The following is a 23,531-nucleotide window of genomic DNA, read 5'->3' as shown; positions in this document are numbered from 1 at the left end:
AGCATTTTACCCTTCCTACTCACCTTCCCTTCCCCAATCTTTTTATTCTGGCATCTTTCTCCTTCCTTTCCCAGCCAGAAACATCAACTCTTTATTCATTTCCTTGGATGCTCCTTGACCTGCTGAGTTCCTCCAGCATTTCGTGTGAGTTGCTTTAGATTTCCAGCATCTGCCGAATTTCTTGCGTTTGTGATTTGTTGCCAGGTATTTCCAGCACTTTTCCTAATTTTTTTTTCATATTCTTATTTTCAGCATCTTGGTTACACGTTCCAGATGTTATCCCCATTTCCCAAGTGTAACGCTGTACATTGACATATTTAAATATTGTGTCTAAAGCACACTTGGATTGTGAATTTTGTTTTAAACAATGCACTCTGAGATCTATATACATTAGCTCAAGTTACCCTGATAACTATTCCACACACTACACTACACAGCAGCACTGAAAGCTTAGGAAGAATTGGTGTTTGCTAACGTGACAGATTGCAACTTGGCTTGCATTAGAAATTTATTCCTGTCACCTCATTGGTTACCAAGGCAACTAGTGAGTCAAGGAGGACAATTAAAGAGCATTGTTACTTTTGTTTCCAAGGAGCTGAAATGTGGAAGATCTCCAAGTTTCACAGTTGAGAATGCAGTTTTAAGTATCTTGTCTCTTTGAACTTACAACTTTGTGCAGTGTCCAAAACCCTGCCCCCACTAATGCCCTGTGGAGAATGTTCTTTGTAACTACAGACAACACAAAAAATGCTGGTGAACGCAGCAGGCCAGGCAGCATCTCTAGGAAGAGGTACAGTCAACGTTTCGGGCCGGGACTCTTCGTCAGCTCTAACTGAAAGAAGAGATAGTAAGAGAGTTGAAAGTGGGAGGGGGAGGGGTAGATCCGAAATGATAGGAGAAGACAGGAGGAGAGGGGTGGATCTAAGGCTCTCCTCCCCCCTTCTCTTTCTCCCCAGGCTTCCCTTCCCATGATCCTCTCCCTTCCCCAGCTCTTAGGTCCACCCCTCCCCTCCTGTCTTCTCCTATCATTTCGGATCTACCCCTCCCCCTCCCACTTTCAAATCTCTTACTATCTCTTCTTTCAGTTAGTCCTGATGAAGTGTCCCGGCCCGAAACATCTTCCCATAGATACTGCCCGGCCTGCCACGTTCACCAGCATTTTTTGTGTGTGTTGCTTGAATTTCCAGCATCTGCAGATTTCCTCATGTCTGCAGACATCCCACCCTGAAAAAACTCATTTCAGGGAGATAGCACCCCACCCCGCCAACCCCATATTCCACCCCCACCCCATCGACCTCCAAAAGTGTATGTAATACTTTGTTTAGTGATTTTGTCTAATCTGTAAACCAAGTTGGGTATATGCAGCAAATGTGACATTAAAATATGTACTTATATTATATTATCATGTTTATTCTATTACAACTTTAAGCAAGTCTACAGGGAGTTTGGCCTCATCACATAGGACAACAATAGTGTAGCTCCTTGGCAGCTCGCCAGCTAGTTTAAATCAGGGGTCCACAAACCATTAAATGCATCGCGGACCGGTTTAATATTGACAATATTCTTGCGGACCGGCCGACCCGGGGGTGGGGGAGGTTGTTAAACACAACCAGAGTATAGGTGATAAGTCAACTATAAGTCACTTGTAAGTGGCTAATACACTCAATTTCATTTCTAAAGGAGTTTATCTAATGAACTTAATATTAAACGCATACTTTCCTCGCATGAATGTAGTGATAAGTCAATTATAACAGTGGTTCCAAACTGCTGGGCCGCGAAGAATGCAGCGGTACAGCGGTAGCCAGAACACACCCAGCACATCTTTATGAAAAAAGCCGAAATAAACAAGCTAATTGATTAGGTGCTGCCCGGCACGTAAATGTCGGCCCAGATCAGAAATGACGCAATCGGCAATTGCCTCTGATCTGGGCCAACATTTCCGTGCCGGGCGGCACCTAATTAATTAGCTTGTTTATTTCGGCTTTTTTTCTTAAAGATGTGCTGGGTGTGTTCTGGCTACCGCTGTACCGTTGTATTCTTCGTGGCTCGGAGGTTGGGGACAACTGAATTATAAGTCACTTGTAAGTCAACAGCATCATAACATTTTAAGTAACGTTTGGATATTAAACACACAGCGCATATTTTCCTCGTATGAACATTTAAAATCATTGCAACACACCAATATCGCTGAATCAGTGGGAGACCTGGGCTTGTTTTCCTGCAACAAGACGGTCCTATCGAGAGGTGATGGGAGACAGCGATACTCGAAGGGGGTTCCTTATGTCCAGTCTATTCCGCAATTTAGTTTTTGTTGCATTCATTACAGAAAACTCCACTTCGCAGAAATATGTTGGAAATGGAAGCAACGTTTTCAGTGCTTTCGTGGCTGTCTCAGGATACTAAGCCTTGACTTTGATCCAGAATGCCGGCAGAGATGTTATGTCAAACATACTTTTCAGCCCACTGTCATTTGCAAGCTCGAGGAGTTGATCTTCTTCCTGCGCTGACATGGAAGACTCACCGGGGACATTCACAAATGGGTCACGGACCCATTCCTTTGCATGTCTTGGGTCACTGATGACCTCGCCTGCGTTAAAATTCAACAGTGGGCGTGACAGGGAATGAGGAAAGGTGCAGCTGACTCATATCATTTCATATCACCAAATCATATTGTTTCCTTGCGGCCTGGTGGTTGGGGACCACTCTTAGCACGAAGAGAGACCAATTAGGATGCTCGCTCTCCCTCTCAAAAAAAATCACTTTCCAGGACATTGTATATAATTTCCAGGCGTCAGGGAGCCACTATCGATATGCGGGAGACTCCCGGAACTTCCGGGGGAGGTGGGATGTCTGTGTCTGTAACTACAGAATTCATTTTGAGAACTGGAAGCACTAATCCTAGGATCGCTGTATGAATCTAATTGGAAACTGTCACTTTTTAACTTTCCAAGTTTGTACCTTTGTGATTGTTCAAGACCACTGTAGGATTTGATTTGTGCACTGTTGTTCTCTGGTGCAGAATAGTAACAGCGTTTTTCTTTGGATCTAGGCAGGAGACAAACACTATCACCCGAGCTGTGCACGATGCAGCAAATGCAACCAGATGTTCACAGAAGGGGAAGAAATGTACCTGCAAGGTAAGATGCAGCATCTTCTTTCAAATGATTGAAGTGTTTATTTTGTTCAAGATTAGAAATAGGACAATGGGGAATTTTAGGTGCTTATTTCTGCACTTTATACTGGCTGTCCCTCTTCTACTCTTTCAGTGCAGATGGAGGGTCTCAACATGAAACTTCGACTGTCCATTTCTCCTCTCCAGATGCTGCCTGACCCACTTAGTTCCTCCAGCAGCTGACTTTTAGATGCAGATTTCAGCATCTGCATTAACTATAAGTATTCGTTTCCCTCAGTTGCTCAGTGACAGTGCTGAGCATCTTTAGGCCAGGCATATCACAGCATATAGCAGACCAACTCCCACTGAACACTGCTAACACAGTACCCCAGCCTTACTGGAGTATAGCCTTCTTTTTATGGGAAGTCAACTGAATACGAACAAAATTAAGATTGTGAAGTTTGTTCCAGAGAGGCTTATAAATAAGACAGAGAGAGAGATTTTTCACCCTTTCATTCAAGATTAATTTGAATCCAGTCCAGAATCACTCAGTCTTTCTGTATCCTAAGCCAACAGGCTTAATTGAGATTTGTGCATTTAATTCCAGTTCTATTAACCAAGGTGAATGAGATAAATTTCAAAGTACATTTATTATCAGAGTGTGTATACATTTATACAATCTTGAGATTGGTCTCCTACAGACAGCCACAAAACAAAGAAACCCAAATGAACCCACTTCAAAAAAAAGACCCAATGTTCAGAGAAAAAAAGCATGCAAACAGTAAACACAAGCAAATAGCATTCTGAACTGAAGTCCACAAAGAGATTCCATCTACAGACCCTTATCAGCGGAGAGCTGAGTGAGCCTCACAGAGCAGAGAGCAGAACTGGTCCTACCCTCACCTCGGGTCCCAACACCCTGACCATTTTAATCTGGCCCGATGCTTAAATCGTCATCCAAACATCAGGTCTGTTGCTTTGAAATGCTCTGGGGCCTGGAACCTGCCACATCGATTTGGCCTCTACCCGACCTTTCCAATTCAGCCGGTGCTTAAATTGAATTGGATGCAAAGATGAAAGAAAAACTGGCAGTGACAGGACTAGAAGTCCTAAGTAAATTGGAAATTTCAGGAAATCCTTGATGCAGAAACCATCAATGGAGTAGAAGAATTTTTATGGAGCAATTATAACCGTCCTTCAAAAGCATAATAAACCAGAAATGATATGGAGCTCATTTCAGCAGCACTTAATGTATAAAGGGACAGAAATGAAATGGAGTATTGCCTGAGGCCCCCCTTTAAATCTCATAATGATAAATCGTTACTTGCCACAGCTTCTGTCTTTGAGAGGTGGTGGAATAGGACCGTATAGAGTGGGCAAAAATGGGAGTAATGAAGTTGCATGCTTCTAATGCAGTGGAGTCAAAATCTGTGCTATGTAACCAGACATTTTGTGAAATCCTGGATGAGGAAGTTTTTACCATATCCACATGAAAGAATGAAGGTTCAAACCACATGACAATCTTGTTCCAACTTTGATACTCTGTAGGAGCAACTTGTCACGGACTGTATTACAGAGGAGGAGGTGTTTGCTGTCTTGAGGCAAAGTAGGGTGGATAAATCCTCGAGGCTTGACAAGCTGTTCCCTCAGCCCTTGTGGAAGGATAGTGCAGAAATTGCAGGGTTCCTAACCGAGATAATTTTTGCAGTGGGTGACATGCCGGAAGATTGAAGGAGAGCTAATGTTGTTCCCGTAATTCAGAAAAGCCCTAAGAATAAGCCGTAAAATTAAAGGCCAGTGGTCTCCCCCATCTTCTTTGGCTGCATGCATAGATGACTAATCTGATCTTCAAGAGGACGAATTTTTACCTTGCCATCCTTTTACTCGTAGTATATCTGTAGAAGCCCTTGGAATTTTCCTTTATCTTGGCTACTGGAGCAATCTCATACCGCCTTTTAGCCCTCCTGATTTCTTTCTTAAATGTTCTCTTGCATTTCTTACACTCCTCAAGTACTTCATTTGTTCCTTCCTGCTTTTTCCTGCCATGTACCTCCTTCTTAACGTGCACCACAATATCTCTCAAAAACCAGGGTTCCCTGAATTGGTTATCCATAACTATATTGAAAGCAATGACATTGTGATCACGACATGCAATGTGTTCCCCTACACAATCTTCTGACACCTTCCCTGTCTCATTCCCTAATAGGAGAACTAGTATCACACTCCCTCTAGGTGAGACCACTGTGTGTTAGGAAACTTTTCTGAACCCATTTGACAATCTCAATCCCATCCAGCCCTTTTACAGTATGTGAGTACCAATCAATATGTGGAAAATTAAAATCATCATTAAGTAATGAAAGGGTCGACTATTTTCTAAGTGGAGAGAAAATGCAAAAAAAAAGAGGCACAAAGGGAGTTGGGAGTTGCTTGTGCAGGATTCTCTAAAGGTTAATTTGCAGGTTGAGCAAAATGATGAGGAAGGCAAATGCAATGTTAGCCTTCATTTCGAGAAGATTAGAATATAAAAACAAGGATATAATTTTCAGTCTTTATTAGGCACTGGTGAGCCCCACTTGGACTATTGTAAGCAGTTTTAGGCCCCTTGTTTAAGAAAAGATGTGCTGACATTGGAGAACATTCAAAGTAGGTTTATGAAAATGATTCTGGGATTGAAAGGCTAATCACATGAGGAGTGTTTGATGACTCTGGGCTTGTACACGCTGAAATTCAGAAAAATGAGGGGAGTTCTCATTGAGACTATCAAATATTGAAAGGCCTCAACAGAGCAGATTTAAAGAGAATGTTCCCTATGGTGGGCAGTCTAAAACCAGAAGCTACAGCCTCAAAATAGAGGGATGTCCATATAGAACAGAGATGAGAGGAATTGTTTTAGCCAACAAGTGGTGAATCTGTGGAATTCATTGTCACAGGAGGCTGTGGAGGCCATGTCATTTGGTACACTTGAGGAAGAGGTTGATAGGTTCTTGATCAGTCAGGGCTTGAAGGGATTTGGGGAGAAGGCGGGAGATTGGGCTGAGAGGGAAATGGATCAGCCATGATCAAATGGCAGAGCAGATTTAAAAGGGCCAAATGATTTAATTCTGCTCCTACAGTGCCTATAAAAAGTATTCACCCCTCTTGGAAGTTTTCATGTTTTATAACATTGAATCACAATTGATTTAATTTGGCTTTTTTGACACTGATCAACAGAGAAAGACTTTTGTGTCAAAGTAAAAATAGATCTTTACAAAGTGATATAAATGAATTACAAATATTAAATACAAAATAAGTGATTGCTTAAGTATTCACCCCATTCAAGTCAGTATTTAGTAGGTGTACATTTGGCAGCAATTGCAGCCTTGAGTCTGTGTGGATAGATCTCTATCAGCTTTGCACATCTGGGCACTGCAATTTTTCCCTATTCTTCTTTTCAAAACTCCTTAAGCTCTGTCAGATTGCATGGGGATCGTGAGTGAACAGTTCTTTTCAAGTCCAGCCTCAAATTCTCAGTTGGATTAAGGTCTGGACTCTGACTTGGCCACTCTAGGACACTAACTTTGTTGTTTTGAAGCCGTTCCTATGTAGCTTTGGCTTTATGTTTAGGGTCATTGTCTTGCTGGAAAACAAATCTTCTCCCAAGTCACAGTTGTCTTGCAGGCTGCATCAGGTTTTTCTCCAGGATTTTCCTGTATTTTGCTGCTTTCATTTTACCCTCCATCTTCACAAGCCTTCCAGGGCCTGCTGGAGTGAAACATCCCCACAGCATGATGCAGCCACCACCACGCTTCACAGTAGGGATGGTGTTTGACTTATACCAAAAATAGCATTTAATCTGAAGACTCAATTGAAGAGCTTAATTTTGGTTTCATCAGACCATAGAACCTTCTTCCGGCTGACTTCAGAGTCTCCCACATACCTTCTGGCAAATTCTAGCCGAGATTTCATGTGAGATTTTTTTCCAACAGAGACTTTCTCTTTGCCACTCTCCCTTTAAGCTGCAACAGGTGAAGCACCCAGGCAACAGTTATTGTATGCACAGTCTCTCCCATCTCAGCCACAGAAGCTTGTAACTTCTCCAGAGTTGTCCTAGGATTCTTGGTGGCCTCCCTCACTAGTCCGCTTCTTGCACAGTTACTCAGTTTTCGAGGACGGCTTGCTCTAGGCAGATTTACAGCTGTGTCATATTCATTCCATTTCTTGATGATTAACTTAACTGTACTCCAAAGGATATTCAGTGACTTGGAAATTTTCTTGAATCTGTCTCCTGGTTTGTGCTGTTCAATCACCTTTTCACGGAATTGCTTGGCATGTGCTTTTGTCTTCATGGTGTAGTTTTTGCCAGGATGCTGACTTAACAGCAGTTGGACCTTCCAGATACAGGTGTATTTTTACTTCGGCTGTCCATCGATTTTCGATGATGACTGAGGCCTAGGCAAGGTTGTATGGAAGACCAGCAGTTGCCCATGCTGCAAGTCTCCCCTCTCCACACCACCGATGTTGTCCAAGGGAAGGGCACTAGGACCCATACAGCTTGGCACTGTTGTCGTCGCAGAGCAATGTGTGTTTAAGTGCCTTGCTCCAGGACACAACGCGTTGCCTCAGCTGAAGCTCGAACTAGCAACCTTCAGATCACTAGACTGAAGCCTTAACCACTTGGCCACGCGCCACACGTATTTTTACTGCAGTCAATTGAAACACCTTGACTGCACACAGGTGATCTCCATTTAACTAATTATGCAACTTCTAAAACCAATTGGCTGCACCAGTGATGATTTGTGGTGTCATATTAAAGGGGGTGAATACTTATGCAATCAATTATTTTGTGCTTTATATTTGTGATTAATTTAGATCACTTTGCAGAGATCTGTTTTCACTTTGACATGAAAGAGTTATTTTCTGTTATCAGTGTCGAAAAAGCCAAGTTAAACCCATTGTGATTCAATGTTGTAAAACAATAAAACATGAAAACTTCCAAGGGGTGGAGGTAAATACTTTGTAGAGGCACTGAATATATTCTGGTTTTATGATTCTCATGTAAACACGAGGAATTCTGCAGATGCTGGAAATTCAAGCAACACACATCAAAGTTGCTGGTGAATGCAGCAGGCCAGGCAGCATCTCTAGGCAGAGGTACAGTTGACGTTTCGGGCCGAGACTCTTCGTCAGGGTCTCGGGCCGAAACATCGACTGTACCTCTTCCTAGAGATGCTGCCTGGCCTGCTGCGTTCACCAGCAACTTTGATGTGTGTTGTTATGATTCTCATGATTCACTTGAACTCCACAAGCAGTCCTACATCACAAGGCCCTGTGAATCCCTTCCTAACTAACCACCTGCCAGCAGGTGAATCTAGCTTCACATGGGAAGACAGGGCAGTTTGTAGTTCTCTGCCATCATGACATCTCACGCATCCCCAATACACATCACACGTATAATCCAATTTAATGTTGGAGTTATAGAGTATGTGTATAACAATATACTGTAAAATGTGTGTGTCACTCTGTCTCCCTCTCACTCATTGAACCGCATTGTAGGTGTATGTTGCACAGATTGCCATTTCAGTTGTCAAAACAAAAACTCTTATTTTGGAACATAATTACAGAAACCTGCACTTTGAATTGTATAATTTTGATGATGATTGAATTTCGTCCACCGTAACTGAACCTCCCTTCTGACATTGGGCAGTTCAAATGTGGGACGAGGTTTGGTTCCAAGTCAAACTTCTACTTCAGGCGTTCCCAACATAGGGTCCACATACCCCTTGGTTAATGGTAGGAGTTCATGGCATAATTAAGGTTGGGAACTCCTGTTCTACTTGAAACCAAGCACAATTAGCATGGTTCAGGAGCTTTTATTTTTGCAGCAGATGCCCCAGATAGAATGTTTCTCATCCACTGGTGCAATTGGCTCCAACTTATAGTCTACCTCTCCATATGCCTAGGATCACATAACCCATTGATTGTACAGCTGGCAGTGTTCATTTTCTCAGGCAACAGTTTAAAACCCTGAGAAAACAAGTAATTAAATAAATTTCTGTAACTTTTCCGTCTCTAGGCATGCTGTTTTCACTGATTCTGCAGGGAGATTAGTTACACTCAAATCATGGGCCTTTATTCAATTTTTGTCACCTGAAAGTGAGAATGCCCAATCAGTGAATGCTGCTGTCATTGTAAAGTTGTGCAGAATATTGCAGTTGAAAGCAAGGATCAACAAGCAACTTTTATTTGTCATTTACATTTACATACATTGGGGATTTACTGTGGTCGGCATGACATGCAAAAAAAAAACCCAACATTAAACAATTATAAAAAAGAATTATTTAAAATAAAGTTCGAAGTACAGATATCGAATAACAAGTGAATTAATACATCAATACCAGCATGGATTTACAGTGTAAATGGCATTATAAAAGTGGTTTAAGGTGTTTACTTAAGAGGGGCTAACAATAGTTCCATTTACTATCAGAGAATGTATACAATATACAACCTGAAATCCTTGATCTTCGCAGACATCCACAAAAACAAGGGTACCCTAAAGAGTGACAGTAAAAACGTTAGAACCCCAAAGCTCCCCTCCGCATTCCCACTTCCCATGCACAAGCAATGATCAATTAATGGACTGTGGGAGGATACAGGAGCACCCGCGGAAAACATACGCATTCCACAGGGAGGACGTAGTGATTCCTTACAGATGATTTCAGATTTGAACTCTGAACTCTGACACCCCAAGCTGTAATAGCGTCATGGTAGCCGCTACACAGATAAGGGTTTGGAGCAAAGAGAATAGACTGGAGGCTCTGTCCTTTCTATGAAAGGTTAGAACCGTAGAACACTACGGCACAGTAAACAGGCCATTCAGCCCTTCTAGTCTGTGCCGAAACTTTATTCCACTAGTCCCATTGACCTGCACCCAGTCCATAACCCTCCAGACCTTTTCCATCCATGTATCTATCCAATTTATTCTTAAAAGGTTGAGAGGAGATTTGACAAAGGTGTGCAATATCACATGGAAGCTAATGAAGACAACTTATTCCCATTAGCAAATGGTTCAAAGACTGACTAGACACATTTAAAACGTTACATGAAGGAAACAAAGAGAATTTGAGATCAGAATCAGGTTTAATATCAATGGCATATGTCATTAAATTTATTGTTATGCAGCAGCAGTACAGTGCAATACATAATAATAAAAAACTGTGAATTACAGTAAGGTGTGTGTGTGTCTTGTTCAATAAGTAGTGCAAAAAATATAGTGTTGATCAGTTCAATGCTCACTCAGGAATCTTATAGCAGAGGGGAAGAAGTTTACACAAAGATTAGCTCTGATCTAGAATTCTCTGCCTTTGGAATAGTGGAAGCAGAATCAATTGATATCTTAAAAGAAGGAATTGGATGGACAGTCAAAAGAGGATGAATTGCAAGGCTCCAGAGAAAAAGTAGGTTAATAGGACACGGATGCTTTACTGTTAGCTCATTGAGATTTGATGGGCTGAAGTGCCTTCCTGCACCCTACCAACACTGTGATTCTAAAACAATTATTATTTGAAATAAATGTTTTTTTATGGATGCTCTTGCTCTTAAATAAATACAATATTTTACCTTTGTCAGGTCCTCCCATAGTTTATCATCAATGCCAGTAGGATAGCTTTTTAGCTGCATTGTTAGGATGGTATTCTGTGGGAATGGTTGTGAACATTTTTGATTAAACACTTGGTTGTTTTATAAGGTTTCATGTTGTTTTCTTTGTGTAAGTTATTCTGCTGTGTAGCATTAACAATTCAAACTGAATTGAGTAATGTAGTACAAGCATGAGTCTGCAGATGCTGGAAATCAATGCAGTACGAGACGATGCAAGTACAGTTCAGTCATTGAAACTAACCGTTTGGTCTGTGGAGTTTAATGTTCACTTTCTATTTGTCTCTCAATAATAGGCTCAACAGTTTGGCATCCCGATTGTAAAAAGTCTACCAGGGCTGAAGAAAAGCAAAGGGTGAGCTCATTCTGAGAAAAGACTGGTCTGTGTTTAAAAGTCTACATTCATAAAACCTTGTTACTACCAGTTTGGTTTAAAAAATCGAAATTGTTTAAGTCATTTCCTGTACTCAAGTGTAAGGCGAGCCAAACAATGGTTACTCTGAATCCGTTCCAGTACAAAAAGCCCACAAAATGTAAAGAACATAATAATAATAATAAGACACACAATAAAGCATAAGTGCATAAGATAGCTTATAAACATAGATTGTATGTCCATAAAGTGACTCTAGGTCGTACATAAGGTGACTGACAGGAAATAATTAAGTATCACGTGGAGGTGTTGATCAGCCTTACTACTTGGGGAAAGTAACTGTTTTTGAGTCTGGTGGTCCTGGCGTGGAAGCTACGTAGCCGCCTCCCTGATTGGTGTGGGACAAACAGAGCAGGGTGGGACCCTTCATGATGTTTCTAGCCCTTTTCCAGCACTTTCCTGTTTATATGTCGCTAATGGCATGTAGGCTGGTGCCTATGATGCGTTGGGCAGTTTTGACTACCTGTTGGGGAAACAGTCTTAGTGCTGCTTCATCAATTCTGCTCTTAGTTGCCTCTTCAGTCTAAGTCAGGAAGGATTTGTTGATGTGAAACACTCCTTAGAGAAGCTTCTTTGTGAAGAATGTGTCCTCTGTTAACATTATTGTAAGAAGTGGATGTGCAGAAGTATTTATCAGGAGGGGAAAAACTGATCGAGTTGCTATCTTTCAACTCTGGTATGTTTATCATCTGTGTTAAAGGGTTAATCTGATACACAACAATCACAGGTCACCAATGAAAAATCATCCAATTGGATAAAGGAAGTAATCAGAATTGTTGTTTATAATAATCATAACATTTAATTTAAGAACACAAGTACAGACCCTTTGGCCCATAATCTTATGCCAAATTAATTAAATTAGTAATCAAATACCCAACTAAATGAATGCCTTCTGCCTGCACATGTTGAGGTAATTTCATTTCCTGTGCGAGCCTCTTGAATGTCTCTGTTGTATTTGCCTCCATCACCACCTTGGCAGCACATTCCAGGCACTCACAAATCTTTGGAATTTGGAATCGATTGTTAGGGATGAGATTACGGAGTACCTGGAGGCACATGACAAGATAGGCCAAAGCCAGCATGGTTTCCTGAAAGGAAAGTCCTGCCTGACAAACCTACTGCAATTCTTTGAGGAAATTACAAGCAGGGTAGACAAAGGAGATGCAGCAGATGTGGTGTACTTGGATTTTCAGAAGGCCTTTGACAAGGTGCCGCACATAAGGCTACTTAGCAAGATGAGAACCCATGGAATTACAGAGAAGTTACTAGTGTGGGTGGAGTATTGGCTGGTGGGCAGAAAATCAAGAGTGGGAATAAAGGGATCCTATTCTGGCAGGCTGCCGGTTACCAACGGAGCTCCACAGGGGTTGGTGTGGGACCGCTGCTTTTTACAATGTATGTCGATGATTCAGACTGCGGTATTAATGGATTTGTGGCTAAATTTGCCGATGATACAATGATAGGTGGAGGAGCGGGTAGTGTTCAGGAAACAGAGAGCCTGCAGAGAGACTTAGATAGGTTAGGGGAATGGGCAAAGAAGTGGCAAATGAAATACAATGTTGGAAAGTGTATGGTCATGCACTTTGGTGGAAGAAATAAATGGGCAGACTGTTACTTAGATGGGGAGAGAATTCAAAGTGCAGAGATACAAAGGGACTTGGGAGTCCTTGTGCAAGATACCCTGAAGGTTAACCTCCAGCTTGAGTCGGTTGTGAAGAAGGCAAATGCAATTCTAGAGGTATAGAATATAAGAGCAGGGATGTGATGTTGAAGCTCAATAAGGTAGTCGTGAGACCACAGTTGGAGTATTGTGTGCAGTTTTGGGCTCCTTATTTTAGAAAGGATATACTGATGTTGGAGAGAGTTCAGAGAAGATTCATGAGAATGACTCCAGTAATGAAAGTGTTACTATATTGGGAACGTCTGGCAGCTGTTGGGCTGTATTCCCTGGAGTTCAGGAGAATGAGGGGGGATCTCATAGAAACATTCCAAATGTGAAAAGGCACCAACAGGTTAGATATGGCAAAGCTATTTCTCTTGGTAGCGGAGTCTAAGACAAGAGGGCACAACTTCAGGATTCAAAGACTTCCATTTAGAACTGAGATGCAGAGAAATTACTTCAGTCAGAGGGCGGTAAATCTGTGGAATTTGTTGCAACGAGCGACTATGGAGGCCAAGTCACTGGGTGTATTTAAGACAGAGATAGGTAGGTTCTTGATTAGCCAGGGCATCAAAGGGTATGGGGTGAAAGCAGGGGAGTGGGGATGACTGGAAGAATTGGATCAGCCTATGATTGAATGGTGGAGCAAACTCAATGGGCTGAAAATGGCCTACTTCTGCTCCTATATCTTAGGTCTTATTATATCTCCTTCAACTTTCCTCCTCTCACCTTAACTGTGTGCTCTCTGGTATAAGACATTTCCACCCTGGGGAAAAAGATACTAGCTGCCTACTCTATCTCATAATTTTATAAACCTCTATCAGATCTCCCCTCAATCTGCACCAGTCCAGAGAAAACGATTTGGGTTTGTTTAACCTCTTCTTTTAGCACATGCCCTCTCATCCGGGCAGCCTACTGGTAAACCTCTTCTGCACCCTAGTCACTTCTACATTTCTGACACTACTGAAGGCTTTTTGTTGGCAACTTACAACTCCAAGTTTCATATTCTTTTCTTCAACAGGGCGATGGCACCGCATGGCCGATGTAAGAGTTTTAAAAACCGATTTTGGATCTCAAAATTTGTGCAGCAGCAAGGGGCTTATGAACATTTCATTTGATACTTAAAAACAGTGATGCCACATCGATATTCATAAAATGCAGATTAGCAAGAGAAAAGTTTGATATTGAACGGGCAAGAGATGTGAAGTATTCAGAGTGTCTTGATGTATGATTCGCAAAAGGATAGTAAACAGATATAGCAAGTAATTAGGGAAGCTAGTGGTTATGCTTTGTAACTTTAAAACATTAAACTAATTCAAAGGAAGTCACAGGAGCCTGAAATGTGAGTTTAACTCCATGTTTACTTTAAGTAAGGTGAGCATGTTACACATGATAGCGTGGTGGTGTATGCAATTCATAATAAATATAACCATAATCATGATGTAAACAATGGAGAATGCTTAATCAAACAATATATTTTCAAGATAACTCAAATATTACTGAAATATTAAATACACAACACTAATGGTATTATTGATTACAAACGCAGATGAAATTATGTGGAGAGAACGTTTCCTTTTGTGGGAGAATTTAGAGCTGGGGGTCACTCTTTAAAAGTAATGTGTTGTTCATTTAAAGAAGTAAGGTGATTTTTTTTCTCTCTCTTTCTCAGAAGTCATGAGTGTTTGGATCTCTTCCTGAAATAATGCTGGAAGCAGAGACCGAATATCTTTAGGATTGAAAATAAATTTTTGATAAGCAAGTGAGTGTAATGATATCAGTGGCAGGCAGGAAGGCAACATTGAGATTACTGTCAGGTCAGTCATGATAATATTGAACGACAGAGCAGGTTCGGGGATCCTGCTTGAGGAACTTGTTACAGGAAGGAAAGGTTCCAGACATATCAAATGAGCAGGAGGGGGGCTTGAACACCAGTCTCTGTTGGTTGGGGTTGACTATGGATGTTGTGTCCTAGCTGTCAAAGTCGATATGCAAGCCAGGGCAGGATGGTACGGAGAGCGAGCTGTTACCCAGGCGGCACACTCTCCCTCTCCACACAGCTGATGAATCCAAAGGAATAGCAGAGACCGAAACAGTTTGGTACCAGCAATATTGCAGGAGTTGTCAGTCGGCATTGAACTCAACGTAGGACTGTCTTAGGGACTCCAGCTCTGCAGTTTTCCTCGGGGATTACTCCCAAAGCTTTCCCCACAGTGGAGCTTTGAGATCAGAGATTTTCGTCTCCTAGATGAGCTGCCAATAATGGCTGACGAGCCTCATCTGCCTGAAACCCAACAATTGTTCTGTATTATTCGGAGTTCATTGATGACTTGGACATATTGTTGGTTACTAGCTGGAGATTTTCAACTGTGCTCATAACGTGATTTATTGGAGTCACCCTGAGGCTGCACAGAGATTACTGCTTCACCCAATCTGGGTGGTTAAATCTTGGCTTTGAGCCTGGCTCAGATGCCTCTCCTCTCACTGGATGTCACTGTGAACACATAAGATCAATATTTATTTAAGAAAATTAATTGGTTCTCCTCCAGATGTAAAACAAATAAAGCTCAGTTCAGAATCATTGAGACGTGGCAGACAATTTTCAGAGGAAACTGGGATTTTAACCCGAAATTACAGGGAGTGACTTAACATGTTCGACGTTTCTCCTGCCTGTCAGCTTTTTTTTAAGATTAGAAAGTTACTGGGATATTTATAGCACTGAAACTGTTTGGAGTTCACTTTGTGTAGATGCAGACCTTGCATCCAGATTTATTACCCAACAGTGGGCAAAATGATAAATATTGGAGGCAAGGTTCACTCAGCTTGTCACCAGAATGTCCACTGTTATGTACTATGTAGAGGAAGAGATTATTAATCTCAAATCTAAAGTGGGAGCAATGAATGTCTGGAAATAGTCAAAATGGAATAGGTTTATCCTTGTAACAAGGAATTCAATATAGTCAGAGGAATTGCTGAAATGTAAGCTTAGGAAATGTTTGGGAGAAGTTCCAGAGAAAGGGAATCAAATTCACAAGATGTTCATGGACGATAATCCTTCAAATGGAGAAGAGGCCAATTAGTTTGAAGACTCACCAATTAATCTGCAGAAAAATCTGGCTTTGAAGTTGCAGTTGGCAACAGAATTCTGAAGTAATACTATGTTATTTATGCCTTGTAATTATTGCCTTGAATTCATGCATGAACAATATAATAGCAGGTTTAGACTGAATCAGGGTGCAATATAATATTGGCCTGTCACTTTGATACCATATCGAACACAGACCTAACTTGTTCCTTTAATTAGTGTGTTAACAGTCAATCAGATACATTCAAGTTTTCAAGAACTTAGCCTGGAAAATGGATCAATTACTGCCTTTTTGTTATGCCCATATCACACTTACAAGCAATTTAACGTGGATTAGACTGACAAAATTGGATGGCATGTGATCCAAATAGTGCTGAAGTGTTCAGAATGGTTGATAACTATAAAGGTAGGATAGTAGCTAGCACAAAGCTATTGCAGCTTGTGGCATCGGAGTTCGGGGTTCAAGCCCAGCATCCTGTGTACGGCGTTGCTGTGGATGCTCCAGCTTCCTCCTGCAATCCAGAGACGTACCTGTTAGTGGGTTAATTGGTCATTGTAAGTTGTCCCGTGATTAGGTCACGGTTAAATCGGGGTTGTCAGCGGTGGCCTGGGCAGTACAGCTCAATGGGCCAGAGGTCCTCTTCGATGCCGTAGCTCTAATTTATTTTTAATTTAACTAATGCTGGAAGCACGATTTTCAGTCAAATTATATGCCACACAGAAAATACTGGAGGAACTCAGCAGGTCAGGCAGCATCCATGGAATAGAGTAAACAGTTTATGCTTTGGGCTGAGACCCTTCTTCAGGACTGAAGGCACCAAATGTATAACATTGAGCACACAAAATAATCTGCAGATGCTGGGGTCAAAGCAACACTCACAACACGCTGGAGGAACTCAGCAGGTCGGGCAGCATCGGTGGAAAAGATCGGTCGACATTTCGGGCCGGAACCCGGTCCTGATGAAGGGTTCCAGCCCGAAACGTCGACCGATCTTTTCCACCGATGCTGCCCGACCTGCTGAGTTCCTCCAGCGTGTTGTGAGTATAACATTGAGCATCTGGTGCCCTTCTCGTTTCTGTACCTTGTTGAAACACAGCTTTGCAATGACCCCCTGAATGACTACAGGAAGACTGTTCATTTTCCCGTTCATTCTGCACAGATATCCACATGAAGCTTTTGTTCCAAGTGAGTCTGCTTTAGAAAGCTGCCTCAGGGTGACTTGAAGGAGCAGTCCAGCTGTAGGGTAGAGCTGAGTGTGCTACTCGAGAAGTAGTAGTACTGTACAGAGTACTTGATGCTCTCTGGAGAGCTGATGTCAGTTTCATAATGTCTGCATCAGGACAACTCTGAGAAACCTGGATAGACCATGATGCAAAGATCTGCTGGCTCTTGAAAGCAGTATTTCTGTTCAGGAGATGAGGAAATGCTGTGCTAGAACTTTGAAATTCACAGTCAAGATTCAAGATTGTTTAATGTCATTTCACGTGCACTGGTTTAAGGTGAATGAAATAATTGTTACTCTGAATCCGATGCAGGAAGTTTTAAAAAATAGTGGTGGAGAATAGGTGGAGGTGTTGATCAGTATTACTGCTTGGGGAAATGAACTGTTTTTGAGTCTGGTGGTCCTGGCATGGATGCTACATAGTCTCCTCCCTGATGGGAGTGGGACAAACAGTCCATGAGCAGGATGTGTGGGATCCTTCATGATGTTACTGACCTTTTTCCGTCTGTATATATGTCCTTGATGGTGGGTAGGCTGATGGCAGTGATGCATTGGGGAGTCTTGACGACGCATTGTAGAGCTTTCCTGTCTGTCACAGCACAGTTTCCGTACCATGCAGTGATGCAGCTTGTTGCGATGCTGTCTACTGTGTATCTGTAGAATGACCTGAGTATAGATGTACAAAGTCCAGCTCTCTTCAGCCTCCTCAGAAAGTAGAGGCATTGGTGAGCTTTCTTGACTGTGTAGGGTGTGTCCTATGACAGTGAGAGGCTGCGTACGATGTGCACTCCCAGGAGTTTGAAACTCTTTCCACTGGTGTGCTGCCGATGAAAAGGATAAAGAGGTTTTTATCATAAAAGATAATGACATAGAGAAGGTACAAGTTGTGGAATCTTACTAGAAAAAAATGTTCCTTTTTGCTTTAGTTGTTTTTTTAATTGGTGTCAGTGACTCTGAACACTTTAGGGCAAATTATTGGTTCAACTTCTAGACCTGGAAGTGAACCAGATAACAGAACCTGGTTCCTGTTATGCTTTTATCTTCAGTGAACGAGTGGAAGTTATCTGTACTACATAAGAGGTGTTTCCCTCAGGCCAAGGAGCAGTTGTGAGGGAGGGTATATACCTCGGCTTCTGGAGCAGTCTGGATCAGCCTGACAGGGATGTGCAGGTATGGCCCAAGTGCAGACGAAGAGACACTGAGATAATCAGTTCACTGACTTCTAATTGCAACTGTGCAGAATTAAAGGGAGAAGCAGTAAACGTGAGGTCAACAGGGCTACTCACTAAAACACTCAAACTGAAAGCTAGTGCTGAGACTGTGGCACAGAAGCAGTAACTTATTACGAAATAAATACTGCGGCTTCACAGCGTCAATCTAAACGGTAGTGTTCTTTCCTGACAAAAGCCAGAGGTCAGCAGGGAGCATTGACAGGGAGCTGTGCTGTTGGTCAAAGCCCAACAAGACTGAAGCTAAAAGAAGGGAGTTAAATACCACCACAAGGGAACACTAATGGGCTGGATCGTACATACTCACCAGCATGATTGCTGGCCCATTTCAGCTGCCCAGGCTCAGCAGCAGGGCCCATGGTTGTGACACGACGCTGTGAAAGAGCAATCTGCTCGGTCCTCCCCTGCGCGAGCCACATACTGACATACAGCATCACCTTCTTCAGAATCAAGGCTGTGGCCTACAAGCTCCAAACAACTTTCTGTAAGAGTATTAAGTTAGACTATATTTTTCTTTGGGACGATTTCTATGATAGGCATCAGAGATTCATAGTCACAGTCATACTTTATTGATCCCGGGGGAAATTAGTTTTCGTTACAGTTGCACCATAAATAATTAAACAGTGATAAAACCATAAATAATTAAATAGTAATATGTAAATTATGCCAGGAAATAAGTCCAGGGCCAGCCTATTGGCTCAGGGTGTCTGACCCTCCAAGGGAGGAGTTGTAAAGTTTGATGGCCACAGGCAAGAATGAATTCCTATGACGCTCTGTGTTGCATCTCGGTGGAATGAGTCTCTGGCTGAATGTACTCCTGTGCCCAACCAGTACATTATGTAGTGGATGGGAGACATTGTCCAAGATGGCATGCAACTTGGACAGCATCCACTTTTCTGACACCACCGTCAGAGAGTCCAGTTCCATCCCCACAACATCACTGGCCTTACGAATGAGTTTGTTGATCCTGTTGGTGTCTGCTACCCTCAGCCTGCTGCCCCAGCACACAACAGCAAACAACAGCAAACATGATCGCACTGGCCACCACAGACTCGTAGAACATCCTCAGCATTGTCTGGCAGATGTTAAAGGACCTCAGTCTCCTCAGGAAATAGAGACGGCTCTGACCCTTCTTGTAGACAGCCTCAGTGTTCTTTGACCAGTCCAGTTTATTGTCAATTCATATACCCAGGTATTTGTAATCCTCCACCATGTCCACACTGACCCCCTGGATGGAAACAGGGGTCACCGGTGCCTTAGCTCTCCTCAGGTCTACCACCAGCTCCTTAGTCTTTTTCACATTAAGCTGCAGATAATTCTGCTCACACCATGTGACAAAGTTTCCTACTGTAGCCCTGTAGTCAGCCTCACCTCCCTTGCTGATGCATCCAACTATGGCAGGGTCATCAGAAAACTTCTGAAGATGACAAGACTCTGTGCAGTAGTTGAAGCTACATCTATCTAAGTGACCTATGTTGCCTTGCCCCTCTCCTCCTCCATAGCCGTGGTATGTGTGTTGCTTCTATCCTTCATGTCTTCAGAGATTGACACCCACCTCTCTTTGATGCTCAGTAGTTTTGTGTGGTCCCATCAGAAACACTTGGACCCCTTTTAATGCAGGATTCTTATAATAAACCATTCTGATGCTGTGTTTGACATATTTAGTGTGAATCCTATTGGGCATTAACACAAAATGCAGCACATCTTTACTGTACCAGCAAAGAGTGAAATGAAATTTCTCGGCAGTACACCCTTCCGATAAATAATCGAGGTGAAGATGAACGTCTCTATTAGCATTGTTAACTCAGATCACTCTCTGTGATTTTCTGAATTAATTCCGTTCACACATTCAGCACAGCAGTGAATTTCAATTTCCACCTAGCATTCAGTGTTACTAATGGAAGAATTCTGCTGCTTTATTCAGCTGTAGAGTTGGTGCAAGAATAGGAAGGCAATCTGATCTACCCTGCATTAGTCAACAGCTACTTCAAAGTTCAAAGCAAATTTATTATCAAAGTATGCATATGCCACCCACATACAACCCTGAGACTGATTTTCTTGCAGGCCTACTCGTAGAATAATAACGACAATAAAACCAATGAAAGACCGCTCCAACTTGGACATTTATTTTTTTGTTTTGCCAGCAGCTTGTTGCCTTTGGTCTGGAACTGTTGAAAGAAGTCACTTTGATTAACTGTATTGATGGAAAGGAATTGTGCTGTGTTAAGTCAGTGTACACATAGGGTTATGTCTTTTGATGAAAGGACTGCTCATTATTTTTTCAGAAACACAGTTTCTATCTCTAATGCATCCACTATAATGAATCAGAGACACTTCATTGGCTACAGATTATTCTATTGATTCAGAAATATAGGTTGGGCAGAGTAAATCAAACAGCGGGAAAATCATTACCTTTACTAAATGCTTCATGCAAATCAATGGTTAATGACGCAAGAGGAGCAGGCTACACACACAAAATACTGGAGGATCTCAGCAGGGCAGACGGCATCTATGGAAAAGAGTTAAACTGGCAATATTTCAGGCTGATACCCTTCATCAGGATCTTGTAGTTTATTTTAATATATTTAAAACTTCAACGTGGAACATGGCCTTCCACCTCTTCGAACCGCGCTGCCCGGCAATCTTCTGCCCAATCACAGGACAATTTACAATGACCAATTAGTGTACTAACCAGTACATTTTTGGATTGTGGGGGGGAAACCGGAGCACCTGGAGAAAACCCATTACACAGGGAGGATGTTCGGATTCCAGACAGATGATGTCGGAATTGAACTTTGAACTCCGACGCCCCGAGCTGTAATAGCGTTGCACTAACCCCTACGCTACCAGGGTTACTGTCAGGTGTAAATGTTATTTTGGGCATTACGTTCAGTTATCGGTGATTAGCTTCCAGCTCCTATCATTTTACAACTCATTGTGTGTTGGTGGCTCGTTGAGAGGGATCTGATAAGTGAATTGATATTACTCTACTTTCCTTTTCCTCTCAGTTATTGAAGTTTGCATTCAACCTCGTCTTCTTTTTTGTTTAGCTTAAGAAGCAATTGCAAAGGCCGCTGTTGAGAAAGGTTTGCTCCTCTGTGTTATTGGTGTTCTAATTCTGGCACCACGATTGCCTGCTGCCTTTTCGGAGTATCATGCTTCTCTTTCACAATACCTTTTTTTTTGTGTAACTCACTAGTATTAACCAGCACTTGAGGAATGGTGGGATATTAGGGTGTGAATAAGATCCGTGCAAACCTGTTCATATGGCGTTTTTCCTGTTTCAGGACAAGTTCCTGCAATTTCTTGTTCTTTATGTGGAGTTACCTATTACTAATCGTTTCCTTCATGAAGCGGTAGATGAGGACTAAGCACTTCATTTGGGTTGGAGACGAGCTTCATTTCAGTAATTGGTGCAGACCTTGCCAAAATTTAGAACTGTTAATGTTCGCGTAACTTGAAAAGAATTCTGTAACACCTCATAATTTCATGAGTTTACATTTATTACATAAATTGCAAAGTACAATTTGAACCTCTGATGACAATTCAAGGGGATGGAGGCAAACTAATTGAATGAGGAAGCACATAGCAGGTGGAATGTTAAGTGGGCAAGAGAGAGATCCTTCTCTTCTCTGTACAAAACAGAAAAAGAGAGAAGTGTTTCTTAAATCATATCAGGTGGGAAAATATTAATATCCCGCGGCCTAAGTATGCAAACTACTGAAGGTTGACATGCAGATGAAGGAAGCAATTAGGAATGCTATTGAGATGCTAATTTTTATTTCTTGAACATACTGCAATTACAGAGGGTCACAATGAGTATTGTGTATTGGTTAGGTCTCCTTTCGCTTGACAGAAATATAGGATATTTTTGCCATAGAGGGAATACAACACGATTCACGAGACTGGTTCATGGGTGGGTGGGTTTACTGCCCGAGTAGAGATTGAGCAGACTAGGAATGTACTCTACAGAGTTTAAAAGAAGGAACGCCTCTTGAAATGGCGGCTTCTGAGGGGGCTTAGTGGGGTGGACTGAGGAGTTGACAATCATGGGTCACAGTCTCCAAAAAAGGGAAAGAGCTTATAGGGTTTGGATGAGGGGAAATTTCCCTCTGGAAGTATTAATGGATCTTTGGCGTTCTCCATCCAGAGGGCTATAGAATCAAGCTCATTCAGAACAAAGTTCGCAAAATAGCTGGAAATTAAGGGGTTTGAGGGAAATGAGAATGCTTGAACTAGACCAGTCAGACCCTTTCAGAATGGCAGAGCAAGTTGAAAGGACCAAATGGTCCATACTTACTCCTAGACCTTGTATCAGCTTCCTACTTTAATTGATTCCCTCTTACAATCAGTTTTTGTGCAACAAGTACATTTACGGCCCATCCCATCAATATGGAATATTTATACTAGCAACCAAATCACGATTGGCACAAAACCTTCCCCATAGGTATCTCATTACAAGCTACATTTCTCTCGGAGAGCAATTTGTTCAGACGAACCAGGTGAATAAACTGATGTTCCACCTGGATCCCCCACCTCGTAATCGAAGAAGTACTTCTAAGCATTTAATCATTTGCCACCATAGAAGCCTTCGGAGCTCGCCAGAATATTATCATTTCTAGTCCTTGTTCAGACCAAAATAAAATCTATGTGTTACCAACCACTTAGCGACAATGTAGAGACCATGTGACCAACCGCAGAGACAATGTAGAGACCATGTGACCAACCGCAGAGACAATGTAGAGACCATGTGACCAACCACTTAGAGACAATGTAGAGACCATGTGACCAACCGCAGAGACAATGTAGAGACCATGTGACCAACCGCAGAGACAATGTAGAGACCATGTGACCAACCATTTAGAGACAATGCATTGATGATGCAAAGCAAAATAAATGTAAATTTCACCTTTTGATAAATATTGGCTGTTTTGCATAATACAGATGACAAGGAATTAATTTGAGCTCATGGTGAGACTACTGAGACATTTAGTATGTATGAAGAAGTTACTTGATTTTCAGGGTGGGTTAGGAAGAAGATTGTAAATATTTGAAGACAGTAAATATTTGCCATTGAAAATGATATGACCACACTAAAAGCAACACAGACAACCCTATCTGAACAGGTTTGCTTTTTCCACACCACCTTGCCTCATTCTG

At 42.0% G+C, this 23,531-nt stretch overlaps 1 protein-coding gene across 9 annotated transcripts in view; it reads left to right on the top strand.

Moving 5' to 3' along the window:
• Positions 1–23,531, top strand: part of ablim1b (actin binding LIM protein 1b) — a 406,574-nt gene that overhangs the window by 318,656 nt on the left and 64,387 nt on the right. For 6 of the 9 annotated variants that reach the window (XM_063072018.1, XM_063072020.1, XM_063072015.1 and 3 more), the window contains 3 exons: positions 3,050–3,137; positions 11,041–11,099; positions 21,422–21,457. In XM_063072018.1, the coding sequence (XP_062928088.1) occupies positions 3,050–3,137; positions 11,041–11,099; positions 21,422–21,457 (183 nt within the window). The remainder of the gene's footprint in view (positions 1–3,049; positions 3,138–11,040; positions 11,100–21,421; positions 21,458–23,531) is intronic. The other 3 variants (XM_063072019.1, XM_063072017.1, XM_063072013.1) reach the window with 1 other exon arrangement.

Source organism: Mobula hypostoma, chromosome 19 (assembly GCF_963921235.1).
Source record: "Mobula hypostoma chromosome 19, sMobHyp1.1, whole genome shotgun sequence".
Taxonomy (NCBI): Eukaryota; Metazoa; Chordata; class Chondrichthyes; order Myliobatiformes; family Myliobatidae; genus Mobula; species Mobula hypostoma.
The sequence above is the reverse complement of the archived record's forward strand: the minus strand, read 5'-3'. Positions and strand labels throughout refer to the sequence as shown.